At 60.1% G+C, this 18,027-nt stretch overlaps 1 protein-coding gene across 2 annotated transcripts in view; it reads left to right on the top strand.

Moving 5' to 3' along the window:
• The first annotated feature begins 226 nt into the window (after nt 1-226).
• Nucleotides 227-18,027, top strand: part of ESPN (espin) — a 30,392-nt gene continuing 12,591 nt past the window's right edge. For both annotated transcript variants that reach the window (XM_081817386.1, XM_081817387.1), the window contains exons 1-7: nt 227-520; nt 3,342-3,535; nt 13,141-13,327; nt 13,467-13,649; nt 13,797-13,928; nt 16,552-16,753; nt 17,671-17,942. In XM_081817386.1, coding sequence (XP_081673512.1) covers nt 227-520; nt 3,342-3,535; nt 13,141-13,327; nt 13,467-13,649; nt 13,797-13,928; nt 16,552-16,753; nt 17,671-17,942 — 1,464 coding nt within the window. The remainder of the gene's footprint in view (nt 521-3,341; nt 3,536-13,140; nt 13,328-13,466; nt 13,650-13,796; nt 13,929-16,551; nt 16,754-17,670; nt 17,943-18,027) is intronic.

An 18,027-nucleotide genomic window follows, 5' to 3' on the forward strand; every position in this document is an offset into this window, starting at 1 on the left:
AGCCGGGCGCCCGCGGGGGGCCCCCAGGCCCAGAGCGCGGCGGAGGCGGAGCGGAGCGGGCGAGGCGGTGAGGGCCAGAGACCCGGCAGGCAGCCGCTCCGCCTCCCCGAGCCGCAGGGCCCCGACGGCCGCGCCGCGGGCTCTCCCGCTGCCCCGGGACAGGTGAATGGCGCCCGGGGGAACGCGCTGAGCGGGGGGGGGGGGTCGCGGCGCCGCGGGCGGCACCATGGCCCTGGAGCGGGCGCTGCAGGCGGCGCGGCAGGGCGACCTGGACGTGCTCAAGTCCCTGCACGCCGCCGGCCTGCTGAAGGCCTCTCTGCGGGACCCGCTGGACGCGCTGCCGGTGCACCACGCTGCCCGCGCCGGCAAGCTGCACTGTCTGCGCTTCCTGGTGGAGGAGGCCGCCCTGCCCGCCGCGGCCCGCGCGCGCAACGGCGCCACGCCGGCCCACGACGCCGCCGCCACTGGCCACCTCGCCTGCCTGCAGTGGCTGCTCTCGCAGGGCGGCTGCGGAGTGCAGGTGGGTCTGCGCCGCTCACTGCGCGCCCTGCGGCTTCCTCCCCCGGGGAGAACTCTGGCCTAGAGCTCCCGTGGCTCACGGGTGGGTGAGATTGGGCACCTCCCGAATGAGCTTGCTTTTGAGCTCCTTCCAGAGGGCTTGGGGTGCGGTGGGTTCCCCAGGTCGACAGTGCCCCGGGGGAAGACGCCCCGGCAAGCTGGGGCCACTGTCTAGAAGAGCACTGGGTAATGCGGAGCCGGAGGGAACTGGGCTTACCTGCGCCAGTATTTAAGCCGGGATGGGAGATGGGGGTGGGGGTGGGGGGAGAAGCAAAGCACTGATCCACGGGAGTCCTGGAGAGTGGGCGGGGCACAGAATCAGAAGCTCAGATCTTCTGGGATCAGGTCTGGAAGAGGGGTGGGCAAAGTCCTACAGTCCACCCCAGGCCCAGACGCAGGTGTCCCCAAGGCCAGGACATGGGGCAGGAGTGATGGGGGTGGCAAATGAGGCCTCCCCGGGACCTTAGCTGACCCTGGGACATCAGCACCTTCCTGCCTTCCAGCTGTGAGTTGCTTCTCCAACCCAGCCTGAGTCTTCCTGCCCTGAGACCCGCCTGGTCTCGCTCAGTGACCCTCAGGCTGATATAAACCTGGTCCCTCCTGAGCTGGAGGTGGGGCAACTCAGGTTCTGATGTGTAGCTCTCCTGCTTGCTCCTGTGGGCAATAGAGCATCCAACAGGTACTAGGCCTGGGGACTCAGGTGTGCTCCTGATCTCCTGGAGCTGCCAGTCCCTGGGGGCAGTGGACAGCAACCCCGGGGTCAGTCTTGCCAGGGCTTGTGGTGGAGGGGTGTCAGAGAGCTAGCTCCTTGGGCGAGGTGGCGAGGAGTGAGTGACCTCTATGGGGAGTCCTGGATGATGAGAAGGTGGTGGCCAGGTGCTGATCAGAGAGTTCTAAGCACAAGGAACAAGAAGTGCAAAGCCCTGAGGCGTACACATTCTTGTCCTGTGGCAGGATCAGCAAGGAGGGGGGAGGGGAGAGAAGCCACCAGAGGCTGGGCTTAGGAATTTGGATGATATCCTAGTTGTGGGGGAAAAGCAACTGGAGGAAGGAACCAGAACTGACTTTCCACTTAGCAAGACCGCTGGGCTAACTGGATGTAGGAGAGGAGGCAGGGGTGACTCTGAGCTGGTTGGTTGTACCCTAAGGATGACCAGACCCTATCCCCCCACTTCGCTCTCAGGATGGCAAGGTCCCTCTTCTGACACTTCCTGGGAGATGGCCACCCCTTATCTCCTGGCTGGCTCTGTTATCAGGACTTCCTGGCACATGGTCTGTGCCCACTCATTTGGGGGGTGGCATGCTAATGTCCAATGTCCAGGCTTGGCCGGAAGCCTCCCTAGCCACTGCAGAGGAGGTGGGGGAACAGGTGGCCTTGTGCCCAGCTTATCAAGTCTCCCTCCCTCGAGCCCCAGCAAGCTCAGGGCGGAAGTGTGTCTGTGGGGAGGATGACCTCGATCCCCGGCCCTGCTCAGCCCAGCGATAAGCAGCTTTAGGGTGTGGGCCACAGCACGTGAGGCTCCTGGGGCCTACACAGCTGTTAGAGCCTTGGGGACAGGCCAGAGCCCATAGGCCTGGGTCTTCTCCTTATTGCCCCCTCCCCACCCTCACAGAGGTCTGGGCTCAGGGGGATAGACTAGGCGTTTGGCGCACAGAGGAGTCCCAGTGTTGTCCTCAGCTGCCTCACCTTCTGGCTGCCTCCTTCCTAGCCCCACAGCCACCCCCATAGCCTGACTGATGACTTACTAGTTGTGGCTCCAGGCCCCTGTCCCCTTTGTCCCCTCTTTTCCTCTCACCTGTTTTTCAAGAGCCTCTGAGATTCACCTTCCTCCAGCCGCCTTGGCCACACCTTTCCCCCCAGTGCCTCTCTGTGGGCAGAGGGGCTTCCCTTCCCTGATCCTAGTAAACCATGCCCCCGCCCACTGCTGCCCCATCCCTGTGCCCCTGCCCACCTCTCCATTATCCCACCTGCTTGGCTCTGGGTACTCGTGCTTGTTCCCACACTGGTGCCCACTCACCCAGACCTGCCAGCCTCTGAGTCCAGACTTGTGGGTTCTCTGTGATTCTCCTCCTTGCCCAGGTAATGTAAGCAGCACCTGCCAGCCCCCTCCTGCAACAGACACACACACCTGGATGGTCATGGATGACATACTTGGTACTTTGGGGCCCAGACCATCGGCCTGCCCCCTCTGGGGTGCCTGGGAGAGGGTCTAGCCCAAGCCCCTCCCAGGGGCTGCCACTAGTCCACACCGACCACCATTGGCTGACTGTCCAGGCCCTGCCTCCAGTACCCAGAAGCTTCCTCCTCCACAGAGTGAGAACACAGCCTGTTCCCTGGGCCAGGAGCAGGGAGTCTGCTGGGGGCTCAGGCAGGGGCCGTTCCCCACACTGATGTTGAGTTATTGGAGGTCCACCAACCTGGAGACCTCTTTTCCTGTGACACCTGGGGAGGGGGAGAGGGAGAGGAAGGGGCCGAGGGTTAGACGCAGGGGGTGCCCCCACAATCCTGAGGCTAGCCTGGTACCACCGCAACAGCCCAGCTTTCCCGCCCCAGCCACCCTCGCTCACTCCTTCGGGTGTTCCCTGAGCATCTGGGTGACAGTTGCCAGGGAGCCCAAGAATGCCATGTCCTAAAAGCCTACTATACGCGAGCCTTTCCATCATGACCTGCAGGCCTCGGGAAGCCCAGCACGGTTCAAAGAGGGCCAGTCAGGGGTCCAAGGACAGAACGGCCCCCGTGGCTGGTGGGATGCAAGAAGGCCTAACGGGCTCTTCTCCCACAGGACAAAGACAGTTCTGGTGCCACAGTCCTGCACCTGGCTGCGCGCTTCGGCCACCCGGAGCTGGTGGACTGGCTGCTGCGTCATGGCGGAGCGGACCCCGCCGTGGCCACAGAAACAGGCGCTCTGCCTGCGCATTATGCTGCCGCCAAAGGAGACTTCCCCTCCCTGAGGCTTCTCATCGGGCACCATCCTGAGTAAGGACACCCCTCCTCGCCTGTCTTCTGGGTGGTGTGGGCCAGGGCTCTGGGGAATGCCTGAAATCTGCCCCTCCAGCATTCCGGGAGAATTTCTGCTTCTGGGCCATCCCCTTGGCCAGAGATGGTTCCCACCCAAGCTGAAATTGTTCCCTTCCTGGAAGGCTGCCCACAGCCACTTGCCCCAGAGCTTGGCAGGCAGATGCTCTCGTGCCCAGCACGCGGCTACACCTGGGAGGCTGGGCATGCGGGCCAAGATCACCTGCTCCTCTCCAGGAAGCTTTCCAGCCTGCAGCAGGTGGCTCTCCTGAGCTCTGGCCTGTGCCAGTTTGCAGGACCATCTTAAATGGGAGATAGGAGAGGGGCGCCTGGGTGGCTCAATCGGTTAAGTGTCTGCCTTGGGCTCAGGTCATGATCCCGGAGTTCCGGGATCGAGCCCCTCATTAGGCTCCCTGCTCAGTGAAGAGCCTGCTTCTCCCTCTGCCCCTCACGCCCTCACCCCGTTCGTGTTCTCTCTCGCTTGCTCTCTCTCTCTCTCTCAAATAAATAGCTAAATAAAAATCTTTAAATCAGGGGTAGGAGTGAAGATATGGGAGAATTTCCTAGACCCCTAGTCAAGAAGGAGGAGGAGCAGTGAAGGGAGAGGACCTCCTGCCCAGACCCCCCACCCCACCTCCTAGCCCCACAGCCTGCTGACTAGACCACCCAGAGAGCAACTTGTCATTTCCTGTGACCCCTCAGCCCATTCCCTCTAGCAGGGGAGGTGGGGCCCCCAAATCTCCCAGGGTCCTCAGCCTGAGTGGCAGGTTTGAGAAAGCAGCTGAGCAGTGGGCTGGGAGCTCCCCAGGGTGGGGTGTGAGCATGGGGAAGAATGGGGCTCAATGTAGAGCAGGGAAATCCTGGGGGGTCCTGGGGGAGGGAGGGAACCAGGTCTTAGGTGCATCTGAGAGGACACAGGCGTCCTGGGGGAGTGTCTGAGGGAGTGGGACAATAGTCCCCACCTGACGAATGGGGGCTCTGACCGGTGACCTTTGTCAGTCCAAGTGGGTGCCTGGGACATTAAGTGGTGACAGAAGACCGAGCCGCGGGAGGAGAGCAGCCACGAGGTAAGGGGGTCAGTCCTCACCACTGGCTCCAGGCCTGTGGGAGCCTGCAGGGCCCGGGCTCCCAGGGAGCAGGCAGGAGGCCAGCCTGGCCCCAGGGCCTTGTGGCAGGGTGGCTACAGCCGGCAGCCTCTTGGGCCCAGGCACCCCGGGGTGATGAAGGGCAGTGCTGAGAGCCCCCAGGCCGGCCTGCAGTCATCTTGCTGAGCAAGGAGTTCCTGGGTTTGGTTAGTGGGAGCCCCGCAGGTGTGCCACAAGGGCCAGAGGTTCTCCTCACAGCCATCCCCGCCAGACGCCACTTGGTGGCACTTCGGCATGAGTTCTTCGCTCCGGACAAGCTAGGGTTTGGGCACATTGAAGGCAGTGATTTAGAGTAGGAGGCCCCCCGAGATGCAGGCTCCCGACCTGACACCGTCAGCACGGTTGGTGGGCTTGGTCCCAGATTCCCGACTCGGACTCTCCAGGTTGAGGCCAGGTAGTGGCCCCTGAGACAGGCCTGCAGCCCCACTGTGGTGACTCGAATGCCCCTGTCCCACCCCCTCACTTCACATAGAGGACACTGAGGTCCTGAGAGGGGAGGATGGCCTGTGGTGACCCTTCTGCTCCCATAAGCCTTCCCCATCACACGTAACGGGCCCCCCAAAGCCGGGCTAATGGCGATGCCGACTTAGCCCAAATGGTGTAAACTGAGACAGGACTCCAAGCCCACCCCTGGAAGTGCTGATGAGGAACTTGGGCAGGAGGGGGAGGGGCGAAGCCCCAGGCTGCCCCTGAACCCCTCCTCACTGAAAAGCCTGGGGCCTAGGATGAGCCAGAGCCCTGCATGAGCTGGGATCCCAGCCTTAGGAAGACTAGCTGTGCCGGGGGAACCCTGACCCCTCTCAGGCCATGCCAGGTGCTGGCAGTGACTGGGCCCTGATGCCACCTCTGAGGCCAGGTGGCCTGGGCTGATGAGCCGTCAGCCCTTCAGAGGCCTCTATGAATCTCACAGAGGTGGTCAGAAGACTTGGGCCCATTCCCGCTGCAGCGTGTGACCTGGCTGATAAGAAGGTGCTTTTGTGAGGTTGCCAGGCTGGGCTCAGGCAGGAGGGGGCGGCTGGGAACTGGAGTGGGGCCTTCTGGGAGTTGGAGGCCAATGCCCATGTAGCCTCCTGTCTTGGGGGTAGAGACTCCTGCTCTCTAAGGCTGGGAACCCCAAGGCTGCATATGGAGAGGGCAGAGGCTCAGGCTGCCCCAGGCCGCAGGGCTCAATCCGGGGACCCAGGCAGCCTGCTTGTGGAGGCTGTGGCCCACGCTTTCACTCTCGTGAGCCTCCCAGACCTGCTGTGAGGCGTGGTGAATTATTCATAAGGCCTCAGCTCTCCCTGGCAGTCGGTGAGGGAGGAAGGGCTCCCAGATCTACCAGTGAGAAACTCGATCCCGCCCCGGGGGGCTGTGGGCCGTGGCAATGACGAGCTGCAGAGGGGCTGGAGGGCTGGACCAAGGCGGGGGGGTCGGGGGCAGGCTTGCTCGGGCCAGGCTGCACCTTGGGGTGTTAGAAGAGGCTTGAGATTGCAGGAACACCCTGCACCCACCTGCCCCTTGTCCAGTCTATCCCCATCCATTGGGCAAATCCTTCCAGAGGTGGAGGAGTTGCTACAGTGACCTCTGGGGCTATTGCCCCATGGGGATCCTCCCTGCAGAAGGAGGGTCCCTAAGTGGGCGGCATGGAGGCTGACAGGAACCGGGCTGGGGCTGTTTCAGGCCCTGGGTCTCAGGGAGATGGAGTCCGTGGGGTCGGCCCTACTGGCCAGGAGCACTCGTGGTCGGTGGAGGGGAGCCAGGTATCCAGACCTCCAGTCAGGGCAGACAGAGAAAGGGCAAGGAGCAGGTAGCCTCGGAGCTCCTTACCGCCTTGCCAGCAGGATGCCAGGACCCACCGTGTGCTTACCTGGGGTCTGTGCAGCTGGAGGGGAGCCCCAGGCTCGGCCTAGACCCCTGGGCTCGAGCTTCAAGGCTGGGGAGAATGATGGAGGGGCTCCGGGCTCTTCCTTCTTCTGGGGCCCCTGTGCTCTGCCCTTCATAGCAAACTGGAAAATCAGTCTGCCCTAAGATCCATATCAGCTGCACCTCTCTGCAAGTATCTCCTTTGCCTGAGGCTTGCCCTGCCCTGGGACAGAGATTGGAAAATGCCCTGGCCAGGAGTCAGGATAAACTCGGATGAGCTCCTACCTGCCGAGTGCTTACTAAGCGCGTAGCACCACCCGGTCATCTGAGCCTTATAACCAGCCCAGGCAGTAGCTCTATAAGTAACCCAGGTTACAGATCGACTTATTCAACCAATCTTTATGGAGCTTCTACTCTGCGCAAGGCAATATTCTAAGGGCCAGGGATAAATCAGTGAGCCAGACAGATGTCCCTGCTGCGGGTGCTGACTGAGGGACAGACAGCACCTCACAGAGGCTTACTGAGCAGCTGAGGTCCCCCGGGCCCCCTGCGTGGCCTTGATGAAACTGTACCCCCTCTCCGGGCCTGTCTCCCACTCCTGCTCCAGTTCCTAATCTCTCAGGTCTCCCCTGACCCTGGCCCTCTTCCCATCCAGCTCTGCCCACCTTTGAGAACGCAAATCAGACCCCTGGACTGCCCACAGGCTCCCTGCTCACTGATAGGGGAGGCCATTTCCTTCTAATGGCCTGGGGGCCCTCCTCCCTCTGGCCTGCCCCCATGCCTCACCTGCGAGGCTCCCCCATCCCCACTCCATTCCGCCTCCAGAGCCTCCTTGGGCTCCTACCACAGGCTGGTGCCCCCCAACCTCCCACTGGCTGTTCCTGCTGCCTAGAACTCTCCCCAGAGAGCCCTTCAGCTGCTCTCTCCCTTCCCTCAAGGCTTTGCTCCACCTCCCCTCCGCAGTAAGTCCTGCCCAGAGCCTCCTTCAGATTGTAACTTGCCCAGCAGCATGCACACCCCCCAGCTCCCGCTCTTCCTCACATTGCCTTATTTTCCCTGGCCTCCTTATCACCCCTGGCATTACACTCCGTGCATCCTGGGGCATTCTCCTATGATGTCTCCCCAACTAATGAGAGCAGACCTCGTCTGCCGCCCCGTGCCTGACACACTGTGTTTGTTGAATGAATGAGGAGTCTGGAAGCCCTGGGTCTTGTCCAGCTCTGCGTGCATCTCACTGTGGGTGACCTCAGATGGAGCTCCCTGCTGAGCCTCCCTGGCCCATCTGGCAAATGGACCAGCCGAGGCCATGTGTGAGGAGACAGCACAGGGCCCCTGGTCTCACTGCCCATCTCACTCACCCCCACAGTTACTCACTCAACAGCTAGCAACTGGGCGGCCCACCGGTGCTTGGGAGGTAGTGAGCCCTCCCAGCTTCTTGGAGCAAACTTCCAGGGAGGCTCCCAGGGCAAACAAGGGGACAGATCAAGAGCATGTACTGTGTTCAGAGAAGTTCTTGCTTATGTGCGTGTGTGTTGGTTTGCCAGCCGGGCCCCGGTGGAACCAAGCTCTGGGATGGCAGGGATCTGCTCCTTTCACTGCTCTGCCCTGTCCTGTGGCAGCCTCATGACATGTGTCCCTGGAATGAACAAAATAGGTACCCAAGATAACTCCAGTGACAAGTGCCATAAAGCAAAACGGGGCAGCTTGGTAGAAACCAGTGGGGTTTTCTTTAAATTGAGGGAGTCAAGGAAGGAAGGCCTCCTAGGGGAGCTCAGCTGAGACCTGGATCAAAAGCGGAGCCAGCCCTGCAAAAATCTGGCCTGGGAGCATTGCAGGTAGAAGGACCAGCAAAGGCAGACGCAGAGGTGGGATAAAGCTTGGCTTCAGCGAGGCCCAGGAAGAAGGCCTGAAAGTCTGGGAGAGTTGCAGGGAAGGGTAAGCTTCCGGAAATATTCCAGGCTTGCGGGTGAATTGGGTGTAAAGCTGACTATTCTAGAACCTTCCTCAAGTAAGGACTGCATTTCTTCCCTGAGCCAGGCCTAATTTGGGATCTTTTCAAATAAGCTAGGAGGCACGATTAGAGGACAAGAGAGGTAGAGCCACCAAAGGACCCATAACTTTTATCCAGGGCAGCCTTACCCCATGACGACGAGATCTAATCCTTGTGGGATCACCTCCGTTCTGAACTTCCTTGGAGCAGAAATTATTGCCAAAGGTGAGGGCCACTGGAAATGCTGCTCTTTGACCTGAGTCTGGTTCCGTGGGCAGGGAACCCTTTGCTCTTTGTGGCAAAGGATGGAGATTTCCAGCAAGCATTCCATGTTTGTTTCATATCATCACGAGGTGACTTGCTTACTATTTGAAGTTCATTCGTGTCACCTATTTCCCAGAGAGGAAGAAAGATATGATTTATGTGATTGTTGCTAGAGAGTTGCAGACCTATAAAGAGGTCAAGGGTTGAGGGTCTCCAAAGACTCCTAGGATTTGGACTTGGGCTACACGCAAGGGAAGTTAGCATGGTGTCCTTTACCAGATTGGAGCTGGCAAGCTGAGGAGGGTTTGAGGGAGAAGGCGAGAGATCCACTCCAGGCACATAAAATTCCAGAGGCCTGGGCAGTGCACACATGGACAATGGGTAGAGGTGGGGACCGGATGTAGACTCCAGGTCCAAGCTGGAGAGAGGAAGCACATCGGGTGCGGGTGGCCTTTGACCCTGGGAAGTAGATGAGCTCACCAGCAGGGAGAGTGTGTTCAGAAAGGATACTCTGGGGCATCTCCATGTTTGGAGGTCAGGTGGAGGCCAGGGCCCAGCAAAGAAGGCTTAAGAGGCTTGGCAGTGAGTTGGCGGCTGGTCCAGGAAGCCAAGAAGAGTGGGAAGAGGCACCTGTTAGGGAGTGGCCAAGTCAGATGAGAATGGGAAACCCCCAGCGTTGGTCGTGGGGAGTGACAGCTGAGGCCTCAGGGGGTGGGTGAGGGGGCTGACTGGTCAGGATGTGGCCGCCGCACGAGGAAGCAAAGAGCAGCCTTCCCTCCAAGGATATGTGCAACCTTCCAAAGCTTCCTCTTCTGTTCTCTTATAAGAGGCAAGGAGATTCTAGACAATTATGATGCCCAATTGCCATATATGGAAACGGAGGCTCAGGAGGTTAAGAACTCACTAGGGCCCTGCCCAGTGAGCTAAGAGTCAGGGTGGTGGGTGGTGGCCAGGGCCAAGGGCAGGGGCTGGGACTGGAATGGTCACCCTTAGTGTCACTTTGGCTAGAACGTGATGGGCTGGAGCCAGTGGGATGCTGAGGCCCGAAGTACCCTCAGACCCCGCTCCTCTCCTCTCGGTGACTCTCCACAGGGATCCCAAAATATAACAAAGGCTCCAGCCTTGTGCCAGGTGACAGGCCCATGCTGAGGGCTCTCCAAGCACGTCTCATGGACGCTTACTGCCCCCACCCTGCAGGTGGCTTTGAGAACAGAGACAAGAGGCAAGACCGTGACACAGCTGGGCTGGGCTCTCGCCCCAGGTCCTTCTTATACCCAGATCCTTCTCTGCCTCTCTCACTGAGCGATCTGAGACTTCTGTACATAGTCTCCTCAACTGAAAAGGGGAAAAATGCTAGCACTTATCCCGTCAGGTCCCTGAGGGGACTAGATGAGACAGCATGTAGTCTGCTCATCACAGTGCCTGAAACAGATCAATCATTTGATAAACGGTACCTACTATCACTGTTATCAATTATTATTATGACTACTATTATAAATTCATCTCTCTCTCCATCCAAATGAATTGATTTTGTTCCATGTGCTCATCCATTTTTTTTTTTAAGATTTTATTTATTTGACAGAGAGAGCACAAGCAGGGGGAGAAGGAGGAGCAGGCTCCCCACTGAGCAGGGAGCCCGATGTGGGGCTCGATCCCAGGACCCTGAGATCATGACCTGAGTCAAAGGCAGACGCTTAACGACTGAGCCACCCAGGCGTCCCAATCCATGGTTTTATAATCTCCGCCCAGTGAGCATTCGGGGGGGGCCCTGCCCTTCTTGCCTCAGGCCAAAGTAGAAAGGGGTAACAAGGCCAGGACCCCCTTTCCCACCCTGGCCCATCTGTCTGCCCCATGGTGCTGGGGCCTCCCGGGCTGGAGGTTGTGGCTCCCAGAACAGAGAGGCTGAAATACTAATAGGAATGGCGATGAGCTGGAGTATGTATGGAGCGCTTCCTCTGTCCCAGCGACTCCAGCTGGGGGGGCAGCCACTGGCCCAGCAGGAGGTTGTGGCCATGACTGCACCCTCCTGCTCAGGTCCTGCTCTGCACCAGCTTCTCAGACCTTCTCAGACCTTCCCAGGCTGGCTGGACACCCCTGGATCCCGGACATCTGCCAAGCAGGGGGTGCTAGGGGGGCAGGGCTCCTGGCAGATCTGGTACCCCAAGTTCTGTACATTGCCTCAGGCCTCCCCGCAGAGATCTCAGTGGGTCCTGGGTGGTGGCCCCCTCAGCCTCTGATCCCCAGGACCCCAGCACTCACTGTGCCTTGGTTACGGGGTGAATAATTCAGGCCACTGAGTGTCGGTCATGAAATATTAAGCAGGCTGTTACTGTCACATCGGTATGTGAATGTGTGGGGGTGGGGGGCAGGATGGCACTGGGGTGTGGAGGCTGGTGGCTGCAAGCCAGAGTGTTCCTGGGAAGAGGCGTGTGGGTGAGTCTCTGTCGCCGGGTGCCATGTCAGCTCGTGAGCACCACTCCCCTGACTCAGGTCGGGAAACGGAGGGCAGCCAGGCATGGTCCCTGTTCCACCCCAAATGCGTGAAGTGCCGCGCTCGGCATCAGGCCCAGAAAAATGGCAGCTCTGTGTCTGGGGTGGGGGTGCCCATGTCAGGAGTAAGGAGAGAGCAGGGAGGTGCCCAGGAGGGCTGCAGTTGGCCTGAGGGACGGGGGTCAGGGAAGCGGACAGGAACCAGGGTTTTAGGGACAGGGAGGAAGGTCCAAGGGGTGTGTGAGGGGAAGGGACCAAGTCATGTCGGGGGTGAGAAGAGGGTGGGTGAGTGGGCAGTTAGAGGAGGACTGGGTGGCCTGGTGCCCATGTTAATGGACAGCTGGGCTGGCACTGGGATGAGGGAGGCAGGGCGTGCATGGACATTGGTGGAGAGTGTGCGACTGATGTCGCCAGTGGATGGATCGGGAGGCGGATGGATGGGAAGACGCTTAGTCAGGTGAAGAGGCGCACTTCCTGGGGCATGGAGGGCTGATGCAGCACAGTGGGACTCAGCCGGAGCCTCTGAGACCCGCTGTGGACGGGGGTGGCCAGCTCCTGTCTGGGCCTGGATTGTGTCTCCACCTAGTGTCCAACTATGGTAACTGCGCCCTGGGCTGTCCACCCCATTACGAAGTCAGAAAAACCGAGGCTCAATCAGTGGCGGGGCCAACTTCCCTGTTTTCCAGCAGCACTCCACCTTATGGGGTTGATTCCCAGCTCCCCAGGTAGGACTCCTCTTCAGCAGCTGGGGAACAGGGATGAGGGGCAGAGACAGCTGCTAGCTGGACCTCAGGAAAGCTCCAGGAGTGAAGACAGGGGATGGGCTTTCCTGTGTGTCTACTACATGCACCAGGCCCTGCATCACAAACATACACTCGAGTGCCATTTACCAGTTGTGTGACCTTTAGCAAGTCACAGCCCCTGAGCCTCAATTGCCTGTCTGCCAAGTGGGAATGACAATAGGACCTAAGTTAGGGCATCCAATAAGAACCTGCCCCTCAATATCACAGCATACCAGAAGTGCTCCGTGAATGGTGGCCACCTGTAGAGTTGTCAGATTAACAACAGGCTATCCAATTGAATTTTAATTTAGATGAACCACAAATAATGTTTTAGTATAAGTCTATCCCATGCCGAAAATGATTTCTTGTTTCTCTGAAATTCAGAATTAACTGGTCATCTTGTGTTTTATCTGGCAACCCTACTACTCTGCCCTCTGGGAATTCAATTGCCCGGGGGGAGACAGAAGCCAAAATCAGTTATGTTCAATCACGTATGACGGGCAGTCCATGGAGTGAGCCCAGGGCCATATGGGGCACAGAGGTAGGAAAGGTCTGCTCTGTGTGGGGAAATCAGGGCAGGCCTCATGGAGGAGGGATCTGGACTGAGTCTTAGGGAGGAGGAAGGAAGGGCATTCCAGATAGAGGGGGGACCCGATCAAAGGCATACAGGTAAGACAGAAGGTTTGGGACTCACAGTGATAAAGGGTTAATGTGGCTGAAAAGGTAAGAAGAGGCCAGATCTCCACATCCTTGTAGACCTTGGTGAAAAGGTGGGCTATTTACTGAGGACCAAGGACTAGCTCAGTCAGGTGTGCACTGTAGAAGGGAGACTGCTGGAGGGGGTGGCCGCGCCAAAGGGGCCCCCCTGAGGGAGGCTGGCATAGGACCAAGAGTCCAGACCGAGTCAAGTACAGCGCGACCCAGTGACTAGACCTTCTCCAACTCACTCTCCCAGCCCTCCAGAGCTCCCCAAAAGAGCGCGAGGGGCGTAAGAAGGCTTTGGAGGGAGGTGGGAGCTGAGATCCCACGGTGGGTGCTGTGTCTCTGCAGGGGAGTGAATGCCCAAACCAAGAACGGTGCCACGCCCCTGTACCTGGCGTGCCAGGAGGGCCACCTGGAGGTGACGCAGTACCTGGTGCAGGAGTGCGGCGCGGACCCGCACGCGAGCGCCCACGACGGCATGACCCCGCTGCACGCGGCGGCGCAGATGGGCCACAGCTCGGTCATCGTGTGGCTGGTGAGCTCGGGGTCAGGGCGGGGCGGGGCCCGGGAAGGGGCGGAGCCTGCCGCGAAGCGGCCTGCACGGAGGGGGGCGGAGCCTGGAGGGGCCTGGCGCCCAGCCCCCGCCCCTCTATCCCGCGCCCCCTCCCGCCCAGGTGAGCTGCACCGACGTGAGCCTGTCGGAACAGGACAAGGACGGCGCCACGGCCATGCACTTCGCGGCGAGCCGCGGCCACGCCAAAGTGCTCAGCTGGCTCCTGCTGCACGGCGGCGAGATCTCGGCCGACCTGTGGGGCGGGACCCCGCTGCACGACGCCGCTGAAAACGGGGAGCTGGAGGTGGGGGCGGGGCCGGAGCGGGGGGGGGGCGGGGCCGGAGCGGGCGGGGCGGGCGCCCTCTGCCGGCGCCGAGCTCTCAGCACAGCCCTGCCCCGGCAAGGGGGTCCGGGCGAGCGGCCGGGGTCCTCAGTACGTGGCCCCTCGCAGTGCTGCCAGATCCTGGTTGTGAACGGCGCGGAGTTGGACGTCCGCGACCGCGACGGGTACACGGCCGCCGACCTCTCGGACTACAACGGCCACAGCCACTGCACCCGCTACCTGCGCACCGTGGAGAACCTGGTAGGACCCTGAGCCCCTGGTTATCTCGTCCCCCACCCCATCCCCACCTCCCCCCAGGGGTAGGTGTTCTTACCCCCTTACCACGGAGGAAGCTGAGTTTCGGAGACATGAAGCCCCTGTCCGAGGTCACACAATGAGGAAGTGCCCTAGACCATTACCCTCTCTCAGCCCAGAACCACTGACCACTGAGGAGTGAGGGAGTGAAGGAAAAGGGTCAAGGAGAGGAGGGTAGCAGCATCCTGGTAAGCAGGAAGGCGTGGAGAAATCACAAGACACTCAGATACCGATGGGGATAGTCAAGTTCAGTCACCTGCCCACAGCCCACACTGGTAGCTCATTTAACTCTCCACCGCCGCCGAAGTAGGTGGTGTTAATGTCCCCGTTTCATCCAAGGTCACACAGCTACATTGTATGTTTGCTCCCTTCATGGCTACTTCATAACTGGAAACTTGTGTTACCTTTTTAAATAATTTTATTATGGTTGCACAGAGGTGAAGTCACCTCCTGGGACTTGAGCTCAGGTGTGGTTGGCTCCAGGTCCAGGGCCCCGCCTTATCTGATGTGCTTTGGGGCAGGAGGGAGGACAGAGGGTGGGTTTCACAGGTGCCTTCAGGAGGACCAGCTCCAGGGGGCAGCCTGGCCGGAAGAGGGGCTGGGAAGTGAGGCCTGGAGGGGAGAGTGTGGGATGGCCTCCTGCCCATAGCACTGTCTGCCCTGTGCGCAAGCATGGAGGGGGGCACCCTGGATCTGGGTGCTCCAGAGCACAGCAAGGGGGGTCAGAGACTGCAGCTGGACCCGAGGAAGAATTTTCCCCCCAAAAGGCCGCCCAGAGAGAGTAATGGTCCAACAGATAGTGAGTACCCTGTCAGCAGGGTATACCAACAGAAGTGGATGCTGTGAAGGGCATTTCTGAACCAGAGGTGGTTCTTTCCCACTGAGAGAGTGTATGATTCTGCTTTGAGGGTGGGGTGGGGGTGGCACCTCCAGCCACTCTTAACAGCAGCTACAGTTGCAACAAACATGATTGCATGAATTCTGACTCCGGCAGGTACCCTGCCCAGTGCTTTATAGTATAATCTCAGTCTCCACCGGAAACTAACACTAATAGTTGACATGTATGGCATTTACTGGCTACCATACCCTGGCACTCCACTAACTTTTAAAATCTTTTTTGTACACTCACGAGGCAGGAAGTACTGTTATCCCCATTTACAGATAAACTCAGGGGTGCCTGGGTGGCTCAGTCGGTTAAGAGTCTGACTCTTGATTTCAGCTCAGGTCATGATCTCAGGGTCTTGAGATTGAGCCCCTCGTCAGGCTCTGCACTGGGTGTGGAGCCTGCTTAAGATTCTCCCTCTCCCTCTGCCCCTCTCCCCCCACACCCCCACATGCTCTCTCTCTTTAGGTACAGAAAGGATAAGTGACTTGACTTGCCCAAGGTCACTTAGCTAGTAAGTGGGAGAAGTGAAATTTGAAGCCAGCATTCCAGGCTGCAGAGCCAGTACCCCTAACCTCTGTGATCCGTGGGGTCAGAGCTGGGCACCCTCAGTGCCCACTGCTGTCAGCCATGAAAAGAGCATTTTTAGCTGCCCACCCACCCAGCCCAGCCCCTAGGCTTTCCCTTGGCTCATGGAAGAGGCAGCAGGGCCTGGCCCCCCTGAACTGGGTGGGGTATGGGAGCCCTTGGTCCCCTCACCCAGAGAGGCCCAGCTGCAGCAGTGACAGATCCAAACCACGCAGGATGCTGGCCCAGAAAAGGCAAACACTCCCACAGAGCCCCTAATTACAGGGCCAATGAGCATGGCTGCTGAGCTGTTACCTGGTGCTAGGCTTGCCTCCCACTCCCGGGGGGCCTGTGACACTTCTCAGGCAGGGAGCGGGCCCCGGGTGGAGGAGCAGGCTTGGGCAGGAGGCAGCCTACAGAGCCAGCGAGCGGGCTTGCCAACAGCAAGGCCAGCATGGGCAACGTAAGCAGGACCCCCACCCCAGCCAGCTCCCATGCCAGGAGGGTCAGGGCTGTGGGCAGGGGCACAGACAGTGGTGGGGACAGCAGGCTTCCAGCCTGAGCTTGGGCTGCCCACCAGACTCAGCTGGGCCACCCCAGGCCCCACCCTTTCTCCAAGGGCCCCATCAGGAGATAGGGGCTGGGCTGGTGTTGGGATTTGCCCCAGTAGAACAAGGAGAGACAAAGGCTGCTGGCCAGTAATGGGGAATTAGTCCTTCCTGCAAGTTGTGGGCATCCCCCATGCCTCCCCTGCCCCCAGCAGCTGTGGCACCTGAGCCCCGCCCCACAGATACACTGGAGCCCAGTCCCTCTAATGAGGAAGGAGAAGTCTTCCCCTTGGGATCCAGACCAGGGCCCCCTCTTCTGACAGTCTCTCAGTCCCCCTGAGCAAGGAGTGGCTGGGTGGGAGTTTCCCAGGAACCTGTGGTCCTGCTGCCAGGGGGCCTGGCTTCTTCCCCTGGGAAGAACCTGAGAGACATTCTCAGAATGGGGAGGGAGCCCAGAAAGGGAAGCGGCTCGGCCTAAGTCACACAGCAAGGATGCGCCTGAGCAGGACCCTGGCCCGGAGCACGCTGGTCTTCAGGTCGGGCTCTCCTCATTGCCTCCCCTCCCTTGCAGAGTGTGGAGCACCGTGTCCTGTCCCGGGACCCGTCCGCTGAGCTGGAGGCCAAGCAGCCTGACTCTGGCATGTCTTCACCCAATACCACCACGTCGGTGCAGCCGCTGAACTTTGACCTCAGCTCGCCCACCAGCACCCTCTCCAACTATGATTCCTGCTCCTCCAGCCAGTCCAGCGTCAAGGACCAGCGCCCCCCACGCCGTGAGTGGGCCGGGCTGGGAAGGGCGCGGAGGGGGCATGGGACCGGCCACTGGGCCCTGGCGGCCAGCCTCGGGCCCTCTCTGCCCACAGCTGATGCTGGAGGCTGCCCGGGTCACCAGGAGGGGCTGCTGCTTGTGGCGACGGGCAGGCGACACTCGTGCTCGTCACAGACACACCTGTGCATCCACAGGGACTCTCCCTCCGACGGAACCCCCATGCCCCGCGCACGTGATTCATTGTCCTCACTCACACACGGTGTTCCCCAGACTGTACACACACCTAGTCACACTCAAGCGTGCGCACACGTACGTGCGTATGGGGACACACAGCCCAGCGCAGATGCGCGCACACCTCTGCGCCGCGGCACACACAGCCCCCCTTCCATACCCCAGACGTGTGTACACTGGGCGCACACATACACACACGCCCCATGTCCACAGACCGTTTGCAAATACAAAGAAACACCTGTGTGTACTCACAAACCTACACAATGCACAAACTGACACACTGAGCACACCCTGAGCATGGGTGGCCTACAGAGATGGTGGGGTGCCCTGCCATTTGGGGCGCGGCCGTCCATACTCCTGCCACCCCACCCTGCCGCGTCTGACCCGAGGAGCTGCCCCTTCGCCCTCCAGGTGGCTGTGCCCCACCCACCGGCATGCCCTGGCATTGAAAGCCCCCTGGGGCCTCCCTCCAGACTTGAGTGCATGGTTTTTCCCCAACACATGCAGGGCTAAGGCAGGGCAGGGCGAGCTGGGGCCCTGCACTGTTGGGGCCCACAGTGGAGCCATCCCGAGCTGCATCCCTAAGCCCACCTCACCCCTTGGTGAGTTGCTTCTGGGTGGAAGAGGGCCTCAGTCCTGGGGGACAGCCTCTCTGCAAACTCCCAAACCCAGGCTTCCCTCCCTCCCCAGGGCTTCCCAGCTCAAGAGCTGCAGATATACAAAACTACATGAACATGCTGAGTTCGGAGCTGGGCCGGCCCCGGGGCAAGATGGAGAGAACCACACCACTGCCACCACCGCCCAGCTTCCCTCCGCCGCCCCCACCCCCGGGCACCCAACTGCCCCCACCCCCACCAGGCTACCCAGCTCCCCAGCCCCCCGTGGGGCCACATGCAGCTGACATCTATATGCAGACCAAGAGCAAACTCCGCCACGTGGAGACGGAGGCCTTCAAGATGGAGGTAGTGAAGCTTCACCCACCTGCCTGCCTCCCAGCACTGCGACTGGGCGGATAGGCAGCGCCTGAGGCCAGGAGACTGGCTCGTG

This window comes from Leptonychotes weddellii, chromosome 4 (genome assembly GCF_054177405.1).
Source record: "Leptonychotes weddellii isolate Sample4059 chromosome 4, ASM5417740v2, whole genome shotgun sequence".
Lineage (NCBI taxonomy): Eukaryota > Metazoa > Chordata > Mammalia > Carnivora > Phocidae > Leptonychotes > Leptonychotes weddellii.